The sequence below is a fragment of the Coregonus lavaretus genome (genome assembly GCF_964263955.1).
Source record: "Coregonus lavaretus genome assembly, chromosome: 9".
NCBI lineage: Eukaryota > Metazoa > Chordata > Actinopteri > Salmoniformes > Salmonidae > Coregonus > Coregonus lavaretus.
The window spans coordinates 40,544,897-40,561,645 of NC_139996.1; the positions used below are offsets into that span (position 1 = coordinate 40,544,897).

Here is a 16,749-nt window from a genome sequence, read left to right on the forward strand (position 1 = left end):
TCCAATATGTATCTGTAAAACATAATCATATAGGTTTAATTTAATCAGGGACTTCATCAGGAGTATGTTGGATCAAGAAGAAACAACTGTGTCCCATATTATTCAAAAGGCAAAACAACATTAACTGAACATTGTGCACCAGGTAAGTATTTTTGTAACCCCGCACTGGGCACAGACGTCAGTTCAACGTGTAGTTTTGATTTACATTTGGTTGAGTTGTCAATTAATGCGAAATCAACAAAAAATATTCACCATGTCATTGGATTTAGGTTAAAAGTTTGGTGAAGAAAAATACAAAATGCCCTTACATTGATGACTTTTTGCAAATCCAAATAGTTTTCCACGTTGATTCAATGTCATCACAGATTTGGGGGGTTGAAATGACGTGGAAACAACGTTGATTCAACCAGTTGACCATCGTCTCCTGTACTGTATGCCAAGTAACCCTGCCCCTGCCCTACAACTCACCTGTACTATATGCCAAGTAACCCTGCCCCTGCCCTACAACTCACCTGTACTGTATGCCAAGTCACATTAACCCTGCCATCCTCTCCAAGACTCACCTGTACTGTATGCCAAGTCACAGAAAGCCTCCTCTCCAAGACTCACCTGTATTGTATGCCAAGTGACCCTGCCCTCCTCTCCAAGACTGTTTGCCAAGCGTGTACAATGCAGTCAACATTCACTCAAGCATCAAGTGGCTAAATTGACATCTAAGACTAATAGCCACAACATTAAGACTTTGGAAATATTTAGGTAAACAATAGAATAACTAGAATAGAATAATAGAATACAGTGGGGAAAAAAAGTATTTAGTCAGCCACCAATTGTGCAAGTTCTCCCACTTCAAAAGATGAGAGAGGCCTGTAATTTTCATCATAGGTACACGTCAACTATGACAGACAAAATGAGGGGGAAAAAATCCAGAAAATCACATTGTAGGATTTTTTATGAATTTATTTGCAAATTATGGTGGAAAATAAGTATTTGGTCAATAACAAAAGTTTCTCAATACTTTGTTATATACCCTTTGTTGGCAATGACACAGGTCAAACGTTTTCTGTAAGTCTTCACAAGGTTTTCACACACTGTTGCTGGTATTTTGGCCCATTCCTCCATGCAGATCTCCTCTAGAGCAGTGATGTTTTGGGGCTGTCACTGGGCAACACAGACTTTCAACTCCCTCCAAAGATTTTCTATGGGGTTGAGATCTGGAGACTGGCTAGGCTACTCCTCCCCCTCCCCCCCTCCTCCCTCTCTGTGGATGACTTCGTCAACCATTTTGAAAAGGAGTCAAATGACACTGCTGGTCCTGCTCACACTGCCCTACCCTATGCTTTGACTTCTTTCTCCCCTCTCTCTCCAGATGAAATCTTGCGACTTGTGACGGCCAGCCGCCCAACAACCTGCCCGCTTGACCCTATCCCCTCCTCTCTTCTCCAGACCATCTCCGGTGACCTTCTCCCTTACCTCACCTCGCTCATCAACTCATCCTTGACCGCTGGCTATGTCCCTTCCGTCTTCAAGAGAGCGAGAGTTGCACCCCTTCTCAAAAAACCAACACTCGATCCCTCCGATGTCAACAACTACAGACCAGTATCCCTTCTTTCTTTTCTCTCCAAAACTCTTGAGCGTGCCGTCTTTAGCCAACTCTCTTGCTATCTCTCTCAGAATTACATTCTTGATCCAAACCAGTCAGGTTTCAAGACTGGTCATTCAACTGAGACTGCTCTTCTCTGTGTCACGGAGGCTCTCTGCACTGCTAAAGCTAACTCTCTCTCCTCTGCTCTTGTCCTTCTAGACCTGTCTGCTGCCTTTGATACTGTGAACCATCAGTTCCTCCTCTCCACCCTCTCCAAGTTGGGCATCTCCAGCGCTGCTCACTCTTGGATTGCGTCCTACCTGACAGGTCGCTCCTACCAAGTGGCGTGTCGAGAATCTGTCTCCGCACCACGTGCTCTCACCACTGGTGTCCCCCAGGGCTCAGTTCTAGGCTCTCTCCTATTCTCTCTATACACCAAGTCACTTGGCTCTGTCATATCCTCACATGGTCTCTCCTATCATTGCTACGCAGACGATACACAATTAATTTTCTCCTTTCCCCCTTCTGATAACCAGGTGGCGAATCGCATCTCTTCATGTCTGGCAGACATATCCGTGTGGATGTCGGATCACCACCTCAAGCTGAACCTCGGCAAGACGGAGCTGCTCTTCCTCCTGGGGAAGGACTGCCCGCTCCATGATCTCGCCATCACGGTTGACAACTCCATTGTGTCCTCCTCCCAGAGTGCAAAGAACCTTGACAACACCCTGTCGTTCTCTGCTAACATCAAAGCGGTGACCCGATCCTGCAGGTTCATGCTCTATAACATTCGCAGAGTACGACCCTACCTTACACAGAAAGCGGCACAGGTCCTAATCCAGGCACTTGTCATCTCCCGTCTGGATTACTGCAACTCGCTGTTGGCTGGGCTCCCTGCCTGTGCCATTAAACCCCTGCAACTTATCCAGAACGCTGCAGCCCGTCTGGTGTTCAACCTTCCCAAGTTCTCTCACGTCACCCCGCTCCTCCGCACACTCCACTGGCTTCCAGTTGAAGCTCGCATCTACTACAAAACCATGGTGCTTGCCTACGGAGCTGTGAGGGGAACGGCACCTCCTTACCTTCAGGCTCTGATCAGACACTACACCCAAACGAGGGCACTACGTTCATCCACCTCTGGCCTGCTAGCCCCCCTACCTCTACGGAAGCACAGTTCCCGCTCAGCCCAGTCAAAGCTATTCGCTGCTCTGGCACCCCAATGGTGGAACAAGCTCCCCCACGACGCCAGGACAGCGGAGTCACTGACCACGTTCCGGAGACACTTGAAACCCTACCTCTTTAAGGAATACCTGGAATAGTATAATAGTAATCCTTCTACCCCCCCTTTACTACCACTGTCTTTTGTCTAAACTAACATCTGACTTATTTCACCTGCTAGCACTGACTTGTTTAAAGAAATGTACTTATTGTGATCGAGATGTAGTTGTCCCTGATTGCACTGACTTTTCTCACAGCTGCTTGTTTGAAGAAGTGTACTTACTGTGATCAAGATGTGGTTGTCCCACTGGCTATCCTAAGTTGAATGCACCAATTTGTAAGTCGCTCTGGATAAGAGCGTCTGCTAAATGACTTAAATGTAAATGTAAGAATGGTCCACCACCCAAAGGACATCCAGCCAACTTGACACAACTGTGGGAAGCATTGGAGTCAACATAGGTCAGCATCCCTGTGGAATGCTTTCGACACCTTGTAGAGTCCATGCCCCAATAAATTGAGGCTGTTCTGAGGGGAAAAGGGGGTGCAACTCAATATTAGGAAGGTGTTCCTAATGTTTTGTACACTCAGTGTAGATTCTACAGACCCTATTGAGTACTCCCCACCCCACTGTTACATCGGCACAAATAATTGTTTTTCCTGTACAGTGCTATATTTGTAGCGTATAGTGTCCAGGCACCCCATTTGAAGCTATTTGACCACAGTAAAAGGCCAGCAACACTTCGTATTATTCAGAGCCCTATGAAATAACACCATAGATAGGTTCTACAGACCCTACTTAGTACTCCCCACCCCACTTTTACATTGGCACAAATAATATTTTTTTCTCTATGCCAATATGTATTCCATATACAGTGATTCGCATTGTGGCCAATGGAATGGGTGTAGTAAAATGACAGCAACACTTCGTATTATTCATAGCTCCATGAAATGACACCATATATACATTCTACAGACCCTACTGAGTATTCCCTACAAAACCTTTACTGTGTGACCAACAATAGTTTTTGCTCTATAAGCCAATATGTATTCCACTCAAAGTGATTTGCATTGTGGCCATTTATTTGACCTTGGAACATATTTTAAAACCCACATTTAATGTAAATGTCACCTAAATATGAACAAATATGAATCATTGTTAAAGTTTAGACAAATAATTTTCATATATCATGAATAAATATATGTTATTGACACGTTTCTGCTATTACGTGGGGGACTTTTACTGTGAAAATGTTTCGAAATTCCGTGATCCGGAAGTACTTTTTTAGTGTCGCGGACCAAAAAAGGCACTTCCGGGTCACGAAATTTCGGACAATTATAACAACACAGCTAGCTAGCTACTCATCTTGCATTATCTAAACATGTCTAAAATACAGTTGTTGAGAATTTTTCTCTACGATAGATTAACAGCTGCTGCTGAAGAGATATTCGAGGTCGTTGAAAAAACTATAGCAGAGTATCAGGAGGAAGTTGTCCGTCTACAGAGGCTGCTCGACATTGTTCTTCAACCTGAGATAAAGCAAGACGGAGCAGGTTTGTAACTCATTACGTTTGTCAAACTTACTCAACCTTCATTTTATGAAACAAAAGGAGCAATGCCAAAGATAGTTATTTTTGAGCGGAATGGTAACTAAATCAGGTAGATCTAAATGTCATAATGCAGTGTTTCCCCTATATAAATTTAGCAGTGGTGGCCCACCCCTGCTAAATTGTTGCCACCGCTGAAATTGTATATATATATATATATATTGCCAGTCAAAAGTTTTGACACACCTACTCATTCAAGGGTTATTCTTTATCTTTACAAATGTTTTACATTGTAGAATAATAGTGAAGACATCAAAACTATGAAATAACACATGGAATCATGTAGTAACCAAAAAAGTGTTAAACAAATCTAAATATATTTTAGATTTGAGATTCTTCAAATAGCCACCCTTTTCCTTGATGACAGCTTTGCACACTCTTGGCATTCTCTCAACCAGCTTCATGAGGTAGTCACCTGGAATGCATTACAATTAACAGGTGTGCCTTCTTAAAAGTTAATTTGTGGAATTTCTTTCCTTCTTAATGCGTTTGAGCCAATCAGTTGTGTTGTCACAAGGTAGGGGTGGTATACAGAAGATAGCCCTATTTGGTAAAAGACCAAGTCCATATTATGGCAAGAACAGCTCAAATAAGCAAAGAGAAACGACAGTCCATCATTACTTTAAGACATGGAAGGTCAGTTAATACGGAAAATTTCAACAACTTTGAAAGTTTCTTCAAGTGCAGTCGCAAAAAACATCAAGCGCTATGATGAAACTGGCTCTAGTGAGGACCGCCACAGGAATGGAAGACCCAGAGTTACCTCTGCTGCAGAGGATAAGTTCATTAGAGTTACCAGCCTCAGAAATTGCAGCCCAAATAAATGCTTCACAGAGTTCAAGTAACAGACACATATTAACATCAACTGTTCAGAGGGGACTGTGTGAATCAGGCCTTCATGATTGAATTGCTGCAAAGAAACCACTACTAAAGGACACCAATAATAAGAAGAGACCTGCTTGTGCCAAGAAACACGAGCAATGGACATTAGACAGGTGGAAATTTGCCCTTTGGTCTGGAGTCCAAATTGGAGATTTTTGGTTCCAACCGCTGTGTGGGTGAACGGATGATTTCCTTATGTGTAGTTACCACCATAAAGCATTAAGGATGAGGTGTTATGGTGTGGGGGTGCTTTGCTGGTGACACTGTCTGTGATTTATTTAGAATTCAAGGCACACTTAACCAGCATGGGTACCACAGCATTCTGCAGCGATACGCCTTCCCATCTGGTTTGGGCTTAGTGGGACTATCATTTGTTTTTCAACAGGACAATGACCCAACACACCTCCAGGCTGTGTAAGGGCTATTTTATCAAGGAGAGTGGTGGAGTGCTGCATCAGATGACCTGGCCTCCACAATCCCCCGACCTCAACCAAATTGAGATGGTTTGGGATGAGTCGGACGGCAGAGCGAAGAAAAGGCACCCAACAAGTGCTCAGCATATGTGGGAACTCCTTCAAGACTGTTGGAAAAGCATTCCAGGTGAAGCTGGTTGAGAGAATGCCAAGAGTGTGCAAAGCTGTCATCAAGGCAAAGGGTGGCTATTTGAAGAATCTCAAATGTTTTGGTTACTACATGATTCCATATGTGTTATTTCATAGTTGTGATGTCTTCACTATTATTCTACAATGTAGAAAATAGTACAAATAAAGAAAAACCCTTGAATGAGTACGTGTCCAAACTTTTGACTGGTACTGTATGTATACACACACACACACACACACACTCTCCGGCCAGTTTATTTGGTACACCCATCTACTACCAGGTCAGACCCCCCTTTGCCTCCAGAACATAATTCTACAAATTGTAGGAAACTTTCCACAAGGATGTTGGTCCATGCTGACGCGATGGTATCACACAGTTTCTGCATATTGGACGGCGGTACATTCATGCTGTGAACAGCCCGTTCCATCTCATCCCAAAGATGCTCTATTGGGTTGAGGTCTGGGGACTGCGCAGGCCACTCAAGTAAACTGAACTCGCTGTCATATCCCAGGCAATGTTTTTCCACAATTCAATTGTCCAGTGTTGGTGATCGTGTGCCCACTGGAGCCGCTTCTTCTTGTTTTTAGCTGATAGGAGTGGAACCCGTTGTGGTCGTCTGCTGCAATAACCATCCGTGACAATGATCGACGAGTTGTGCGTTCCGAGATGCCGTTCTGCATACCACTGTGGTACTGCATCGTTATTTGTTTGTTTGTGGCCCGCCTGTTGGCTTGCACGATTCTTGCCATTCTCCTTCGATCTCTCCCATCAATTAACTGTTTTTGCCCCGCTGACTGGATGTTTTTTTTTTGTCGCACCATTCTCGGTAAACCCTAGACACTGTCGTGGGCGAAAAGTCCAGGAGATTGGCCATTTCTGAGACAATAGATCCGGTGTGCCTGGCACCGACGATCGTACCACGCTCAAAGTCGCTTAGGTCACGTGTTTTGCCCATTCTAATGTTAAATCGAACAGTAACTGAATGCCTCAATGTCTGTTTGCCTGCGTTATATTGCAAGCCACGGCCACGTGACTCACTGTCTGTAGAAGTGATCAATTCTCGTGACCGGGGGGTGTACCTAATAAACACGCTTTTAAATGGATAGTCGTTGGCTCAATTAATGGAAGTCTACGGGAACAGCTAGCATGTCATTGCGCTAACGCTAGCAGCAATGCACCCCTCCACCCTACCCATCAAACCCAATTTTATGTCATATTCGCCGAATACAACCTGACCTTCTAGTACTCATTTGTGACCGACATAACACATGGCTTGTCCTTGTTCTCTGTCCACATACAGCTTATGATTTCTCCATACATTTAATTAATCTTGTATCACAAATCATCATAACAATTCCTATTTTTCTTTCTATTTGTTGTTGCAAAGAGAATTCCATTAATATAACATTCATTGAACAAAACAAACAAAACATACAAATGAATTCCTAACATCCTGACATCATTCCACAAAATACATTGATTCATGACACATTCTAAGTTGCATGGAAATTATAATATATTCAAATGAATATATCCCAATAAAAATAACTTTAATCTTCTTCATCAATGTTCATTCAGAGGAAGCCCAAGCTTTTCTCTGGTCACATGGGGCGCTATCTGATCAACTGAGATCTTCTTCTTTCCACATCTTCAATCCTGTAAACCTTAAATTCCACACTATACAGTTCCAACTTAACATTCCACATTCCTCAATCAACATTATCCATGAACTCTACAATGGAATAAGATGATATAGATGAAGATTTAATACTCTTAATACCTTCCTGTAGATCTCTAATATTTCCCATAGCTTTACTTAAATTCCCAATACCTTACTAATCCTGATGTCAAGCATGTACAACATGATTCTCCCCCTATAATCGCATACATTCCCCCTTATCTACTATAATAGCATCCAATGCTATGCGATTATCAATTGCATAGTTTCCAATGAGTGATATTTCAAACCCAATTGCTTGAAAACCCATGATAATTACACTCTTCTCATAATATGCATGAGTAGAGATACACAGTATAACACTCAGTTTTCAGTCCCTGTTAAATGAGTACACCCCTGAACTATTTATGATCGAGAAATTCAACCACAATATCTATATAAGACAGTTATCTCAATTGTACAATCAATATCCTTCATGCTGAAAATAGTTAGTTACTAATATATACTAATGATTTACTTAAATCACTGTCATCTTATATTATAACCAAAACCATATTTAGAATGACAATTCTTATTGATTCACTTGGTCCTTATCAATCAAAATTAAAACCCTCAACTTTATCACCCATTTCAACTGTCAGAATGTACACTTATATTAACATACAGTATAAATATCCATAATTCTATTATGACCTTCCTCATCCTGATAATAAATACAGATCATCCTCTCAATGCATTATTAATACTATTAATTTAGCAGTGTATATACCTCCTATTCACATTAGCAAATTTAGATAAATTCAAATGTATTATCAACACAGCTAAGTAACCCCTTCTTTTTCCCGGCCCTTAGATCTTCTGGCGTCTCTTCATTATGTTCTTCAGACATCTTCATATTTCAAAATGAATTGCCCATGACAATATCCCAACTTCAATGTCTCATCCAAGTCACCACCTACCCTACAACCTCCTTGTCTTGCCCATTTGCCAACCATTATACCCACAACATTACAAATGTTGTATATGAACATATATTTCTCCATTCTCACTCAATGGTGGACTCCTTTCCCACTCTCTTGATATAAAAACATGATACAATCCGTTGATTGCTTCAATTGGCTGTTTTACCCCGGTTGCCTGTAGAAGTGGTGCTTTACAAAAACGTCTTCAACGCATCTGATGTTCATCTTCAGCCAGTACAGAGGTTGTTTCTTTTTTAGATTCACACCATTCTAGGCCAAATTATCCCTGCTATGCATCAAGACACCATCTGTATTTACCTCACTAGAAGACAAAACATAACAGTTCAATTGATTTCATTTCTAATCCAAGAAACCATATAAGCATTGACTATATGACAAATTATTATGTTATACCAATTATTCTTAATACCAATTTCTAATATACTTCCCAATTTCTGTTCACATTGCTCTGTGTAGTGTGTCCTTCTTTCAGCGTACCAATAGGGAAGGTGAGATAGACTGCTACAAACACAAAAACAATGCTCCACAGTGGCAATACCATCTTCCTCCTCTGAGTTAGAATACTCTTACCGTGGGACACATAGATGTATAAATCTGTTTCTACTACTTTCCCCTCCATCGAGGTAGTCAGCAACACCTAGTACTGACCTCTCCACCTAGATTCTGTTCCGCTCTTACTTATGTAATCCTTTACTGCCACATAGTCTCCATGGTGCATACAATGTCCAGATTCTCCTGTTAGGCTGGGCAGAGTTGCCTTCACCCTTTGAAACAAATCTTCAGAACATTGTTAGGTGAGGCACAGTATGCTACTTTATCCTGTCTTCATAACAGTCAGTAGAAACTTTGACATTAGAAAGTGCAAATTTTTTCAGCTTGCTATAGTCCACTAGTTTCATAGACATGCCTCCTCTACATCCTGCCTTATACCATAACTACACCTTTACCTAATAAATGTAATCTAACCCATAACCCATTGATTACTACTTCTCATATTCTTAAAACAATTTTGCAAATGTACCAATAAATCCTCTTCTACGTCAAGACTATAAGCTGGAGGCTGAATAGAGGTCGCTAATTGTGGATAAATGCCTTTAATACTTTCAGAACCTTTAATAGCCCCTTTGGATTGAGCCTTTTCAGAAGGTAAATTATGTTGCTCCATTGCCAAATTACGTAACTTCCTAACAGATTTTTCCTCCTTCCTCATTATATTTACCGGCCATTGTACACTCATTAAATCCCATGCGGTATACACCTCTTTCATGTACTCTAAATCCCATTTCGGGTTGCTTATGGCTGTATTATCAATTATATAATTACGTGCGACTTGTAATTTATCCCTTTTAAAACTACCATCAAGAGGATAGTTATTATCTGTCCATGCTGATAAATCACTAAGATATGGTTCCACATAGAAAACCCCAAATGTAATTAACATCCAGTCACGTGGTGTTAGATGTTCAATGCTCTTAAAATATATATGTTTTAGATGCGGATTTGTCTGCAACAATTTCATCATAACTTTTCGTTCCCTTCTAGGTAAATCTAGCTCTGATTTATGCTTTGTTACTGTTTTGCCCGTATTCGGTATACTGAATTGACTCCCCTTTGTCACGTATATTAGTTTATAGAATATTAGTAATTAAATGTTTGAATCAAATCTCCACCTCGATCTTTAGTAAAATAAATACACATTTTGTTTACCTATGTCCATCATTACTGCTTATGATTCAATATATTACATTTCACTGGCCCCCTCTCCTGGCCGTTTTGAGTAATTAACAAGGTACTAAGGCTCTCTACCGTTTATGACGATTTATTACGTCAAAGGTCCGTAACCTGTTCCTTTTATACCCAATGTCTTTTATAATGTACTTTTACATTAAGGGACTAAATTCCCACTCTCTTTATGATGTACCTGTACATCAAGGGTGCCTGCGCCCACTCATTTTATAATGTACTGTTTTACATTAAGGGAAAAAAATCCACTCTCTTTATGACGTACTTGACATCAAGGGTGTCCTGCGCCCACTCGTTTGTCCTCTCTTGCCTTCACTCAGTATTTTAAACACACCGTAATTTTGAATCATAAGCACCATGTCATTGTCCAATTTGATATTGTCCTTACATCCGTTCTACACATTTTACATTTACATTTTAGTCATTTAGCAGACGCTCTTATCCAGAGCGACTTACAGTTAGTGAGTGCATACATTATTAATTTTTAATTTTTCATACTGGCCCCCCGTGGGAATCGAACCCACAACCCTGGCGTTGCAAACGCCATGCTCTACCAACTGAGCTACATCCCTACACAACTCAACACCACTCATCATCCCCCTTTTAAAATATAGAATTTTAAACGTTCGTTACAGCTCAGCCTTACCACAGATAAGCAGAATTTGACATAATCAAAAAAATGAAAGTCTGCTTACCAGTTAGTTTGGCTGTGAACTGAATCCTGTTCGTTTATACGCCAATCTGTTATGATGAGTTTCTGGTATTGAGAAGTTCAGGATGCAAGAGAGCAGTTGACACAGATGGAGATTGGATTCAGTCATTATTTAATGGTTACAATGTTTGATTCAATGACAGGCTGCACGTGCTTTGCCTCTTGCTATCTGAATGACTTCCATAGACATTCTCTCAGCTTATATACTGCCTTTCCTATCTACTTTTATCCCATACACAGTTGCTAACCATTATTGATTGTCACTCATCCACCACCATATCATCTACCTCCTTGGTGTAGTGTGGCACCCTAGCCAGGCCATTCCATCACGCACCCTTCCTAAGATTAGCAACAGTGGCCCCCCCAATCTATCTTGGCACACGGACCTTCTAGTACTCATTCGTGACCGACATAACACATGGCTTGTTCTCTGTCCACATACAGCTTATGATTTCTCCATACATTAATAAATCTTGTATCACAAATCATAACAGTATGTGAAAGTGTATCTATGTGTGAGTGTGTGTGTGGCGTCAATATACATGTGTGTGTCAGCGTATGTAGTCTAAGTGTGTGTTGTATGTGTGAGTGAGTGTGCATAGAGCCAGTGCCAGAGAGTCACTCCTGAAAAAAATCCTAGGATAAACTTAGCATAATGTCAGCATTGAGTTTAATTCTTTCTCCATTCCTCCAGACCTCCAGCAGCTCACTCTCTCTGTCTCTGAAGTGGAGGCTTCCCCTGAGCAGCAGCACTGTGAGCAGGAGTGGAGCCCCAGTCTGAGGCATGAGGACCCAGAGCCCACACAGGTCAAAGACGAACATGGGGCCAGTCAGGAGGACGAGCAGCTTCAAGGGCTTGAGCATGATACCAAAGACTCCATATTCACTCCTGCCTGTGTGAAAAGTGTATGTAATGGGGAACCAACTCAGCGTTCACATTTTTATCAAGCCCAAAAGGAAGGAAATGGAGACAGAGACACCCTACCCAATACTACCACTGAACAGATCAAAACAGAACCTGATAGAGAGGACTACGGAGAATCAGAACCAACCAGTGTCTTTCAGCCCCTCTCTGCAGTAAATCCAGACTGTTCTGCAGCTCAGAGTGAAAACAGTGAAAGTGACAGTGGTATGGAGACTGGCGGACCTCCGTCATGTTTTAAGTCAGTCAAATCAAAGGGAACAAAGATGGTAAAAGGACAAAGCTCCCTTATCAACACTAAGGATAACAAATTCACACAGTTGTCCCATCTGAAATCACCCAGGCAAGGTCATGCTACTCCTGGTTGTTGTAAGGTGTGTGGCAAGTATTTTCATTACATGGGTTTATTATTTAAACATGTTCAAACTCATACAAATGATAAAGAAACACTTTGTGGAGTGTGTGGAAAGCATATGGCGTCAACAGAAAGTATGAAAGATCACCTCCAAACTCACATTGCAGCTAGGTATTGTTGTCATGTTTGTAGTAAATGGTTCACCTTAAACAGTAATCTGATAGTGCACATGAGAAGCCACACAGGGGAAAAAACGTGTCACTGCCCTGTTTGTGGCAAAGGATTCAGCACCAGCGGCGATCTGAAGAAACACATCCGGATTCACACAGGAGAGAAGCCATTTCGCTGCCCTGATTGTGGCAAAGCATTCAATCAGAGTGGAAATCTGAAATATCACAGAAAGTCCCACACAGGGGAGAAATAATATCATTGCAGTTGTTGTAACAGATGTTTCAGGATTGACACAAATCTTAAAAGTACACAAGGACTCACAGGGGAGAGACAAGTAAGATGCAATGATTGATGATATGCTCAAGTGGGCCGATTAGTATAAAGGATCCTTCATCCAGGGATTGTACTTTTTAATCAGTTTCCCACTCTACATTTACTAATGCATTTATTCAGTAAATTGGCCATGTTGCACTTGGCCATGTTGCACCCATGGTTGCGCCCCTGCCCAGTCATGTGAAATCCATAGATTTCACATTGACTGATTTCCTTATATGAACTGTAACTCAGCAAAATCTTTGAAATTGTTGCATGTTGCGTTTATATACACTACCGTTCAAAAGTTTGGGGTCACTTAGAAATGTCCTTGTTTTCGAAAGAAAAACTTTTTTTGTCCATTAAAATAACATCAAATTGATCAGAAATACAGTGAGGACATTGTTAATGTTGTAAATGGCTATTGTAGCTGGAAACGGCTGATTTTTACTGGAATATCTACATAGGCGTACAGAGGCCCATTATCAGCAACCATCAGTCCTGTGTTCCAATGACACGTTGTATTGCTAATCCAAGTTTATCATTTTAAAAAGCTAATTGATCATTAGAAAACCCTTTTGCAATTATGTTAGCACAGCTGAAAACTGTTGTGCTGATTTAAAGAAGCAATAAAACTGGCCTTTTTGAGACTAGTTGAGTATCTGGAGCATCAACAATTGTGGGTTTGATTACAGGCTCAAAATGGCCAGAAACAAATAACTTTCTTCTGAAACTCGTCAGTCTATTCTTGTTCTGAGAAATGAAGGCTATTCCATGCGAGAAATTGCCAAGAAACTGAAGATCTCGTACAACGCTGTGTACTACTCCCTTCACAGAACAGCACAGACTGGCTCTAACCAGAATAGAAAGAGGAGTGGGAGGCCCCGGTGCACAACTGAGCAAGAGGACAAATACATTAGTGTCTAGTTTGAGAAACAGACGCCTCATAGGTCCTCAACTGGCAGCTTCATTAAATAGTACCCGCAAAACACCAGTCTCAACGTCAACAGTGAAGAGGCGACTCCGGGATACTGACCTTCTAGGCAGAGTTGCAAAGAAAAAGCCATATCTCAGACTGGCCAATAAAAATAAAAGATTAAGATGGGCAAAAGAACACCGACACTGGACAGAGGAAGATTGGAAAAAAGTGTTATTGACAGACGAATCGAAGTTTGAGGTGTTCGGATCACAAAGAAGAATATTTGTGAGACGCAGACCAAATGACAAGATGCTGGAGGAGTGCTTGATGCCATCTGTCAAGCATGGTGGAGGCAATGTGATGGTCTGGGGGTGCTTTGGTGGTGGTAAAGTGGGAGATTTGCACAGGGTAAAAGGGATCTTGAAGAAGGAAGGCTATCACTCCATTTTGCAACGCCATGCCATACCCTGTGGACGGCGCTTGGTTGGAGACAATTTCCTCCTACAACAGGACAATGACCCAAAGCACAGCTCCAAACAATGCAAGAACTATTTACGGAAGAAGCAGTCAGCTGGTATTCTGTCTAATGGAGTGGCCAGCACAGTCATCAATAGGGATCTCAACCCTATTGAGCTATTGTGGGAGCAGCTTGACCGTATGGTACGTAAGAAGTGTCCATCAAGCCAATCCAACTTGTGGGAGGTGCTTCAGGAAGCATGGGGTGAAATCTCTTCAGATTACGTCAACAAATTGACAACTAGAATGCCAAAGGTCTGCAAGGCTGTAATTGCTGCAAATGGAGGATTATTTGACGAAAGCAAAGTTTGAAGGGCACAATTATTATTTCAATTAAAAATCATAATTTCTAACCTTGTCAATGACTACATTTCCTATGCATTTTACTATATTTCCTATTCAAACTCATTTCATGTATGTTTTCATGGAAAACAAGGACATTTCTAAGTGACCCCAAACTTTTGAACGGTAGTGTATATTTTTTCAGTATATGTGCATATATGTATAATACTTAAATGCTCATTTGTGTGACATGTAGTATTGAAATGTTTATTACATATGTCCCTTATATGTCATAATATATGTTACCTTATATGCTCATATACACTACCGGTCAAAAGTTTTAGAACACCTACTCATTCAAGGGTTTTTCTTTATTTTGACTATTTTCTACATTCTAGAATAATAGTGAGGACATCAAAACTATGAAATAACACATATGGAATAACACACAGTCCATCATTACAAGACATGAAGGTCAGTCAATACGGAAAACTTCAAGAACTTCGAAAGTTTCTTAAAGTGCAGTCGCAAAAACCATCAGGCGCTATGATGAAACTGGCTCTCATGAGGACCGCCACAGGAATGGAAGACACAGAGTTACCTCTGCTGCAGAGGATAAGTGCATTAGTTACCAGCCTCAGAAATTGCAGCCCAAATAAATGCTTCACAGAGTTCAAGTAACAGACGCATCTCAACAACTGTTCAGAGTGGACTGTGTGAATCAGGCCTTCATGGTTGAATTGCTTTAGAAACCACTACTAAAGGACACCAATAAGAAGAAGAGACCTGCTTGGGCCAAGAAACATGAGCAATGGACATTAGACTGGTGGAAATTTGCCCTTTGGTCTGGAGTCCAAATTGGAGATTTTTGGTTCCAACCGCCGTGTCTTTGTGAGACGCGGTGTGGGTGAACGGATGATCTCTGCATGTGTATTTCCCACCGTAAAGAATGGAGGAGGAGGTGTTATGGTGTGGGGGTGCATTGCTGGTGACACTGTCTGTGATTTATTTAGAATTCAAGGCACACTTAACCAGCGTGGCGACCACAGCATTCTGCAGCGATACGCCATCCCATCTGGTTTGGGACTATAATTTGTTTTTCAACAGGACAATGACCCAACACACCTCCAGGCTGTGTAAGGGCTATTTTACCAAGAAGAAGAGTGATGGAGTGCTGCATCAGATGACCTGGCCTCCACAATCCCCCGACCTCAACCAAATTGAGATGGTTTGGGATGAGTCGGACCGCAGAGTGAAGGAAAAGCAGCCAACAAGTGCTCAGCATATGTGAGAACTCCAAGACTGTTGGAAAAGCTTTCCACATGAAGCTGGTTGAGAGAATGCCAAGAGTGTGCAAAGCTGTCAAGGCAAAGGGTGGCTATTTGAAGAATCACATTTTTGGTTACTACATGATTCCATATGTACTATTATTCTACAATGTAGAAAATAGTAAAAATAAAGAAAAACCCTTGAATGAGTAGGTGTTCTAAAACTTTTGACCGGTAGTGCATATGTGACACAGTATTCAAATGTTTATTACATATGTCCCTTATCTGTCACAATACATGTTAACAATATGTGTTAACATATGTTACGGGAGCATTATTTCAGTGATACTTGTAGTCATGGTAATAAAACCTTAGAGTAAACGACAACACTAAACTCAATTAAATCCTATTATTTCTTTTTTATATCGCTTCTCAATTCAGCAATTTTACTGTTTTAAACCGTTCCCACTTGTCCCTTTGTTGCATCCAGGAAGCGCTTCATGACAGCATCTGTAGAGGGAAAGCAACACATAAGATTAAGACCATATAGAACAGTTAGGGGTTGGGTTTGGGGTCGTCAAAGGATCAAATTCTGTTTAATAAAAATATCCTTGACCATTAACGCCCTATTTGCAATAATTGATTTGTAAATTCAATTAAAGGATAGTTCACTTTTTTACACCTTATAGTCAGTCAGATGGTTCCTTTCCCTGAAAGTAGTCCATGGGCCAGGAGAAACTGTAATCCATAACTTAGTTGTTTAAATAGGCACTATTAACTTGAGGGGATTTGGCCACAGACATTAAACTTTGACTAATTTTCCTCCATCACCCCCATAGTTTTTTTGGTTAGTAATCTGACTATAAGGTGTAAAAAAGTGAACTATCCCTTTAACATCCTTCAATTTATTTAATTGAAATTGACCCCAACCCTGTTATGGTGTATAAATGTTTTATGGGATACTGTGAGATTGAGATTTAGGTAGTTTTTCTACTCAC

At 41.1% G+C, this 16,749-nt stretch overlaps 1 protein-coding gene across 1 annotated transcript; it reads left to right on the forward strand.

Moving 5' to 3' along the window:
- Positions 1–4,147: 4,147 nt before the first annotated feature.
- On the forward strand, positions 4,148–16,294 carry LOC311134547 (uncharacterized protein). The gene is made up of 2 exons (XM_084168250.1): positions 4,148–4,351; positions 11,701–16,294. Exons 1-2 carry the CDS (start codon positions 4,180–4,182, stop codon positions 12,705–12,707), a joined length of 1,179 nt encoding a protein of 392 aa, XP_084024376.1. The 5' UTR covers positions 4,148–4,179; the 3' UTR covers positions 12,708–16,294.
- The last annotated feature ends 455 nt before the right edge of the window (positions 16,295–16,749 follow it).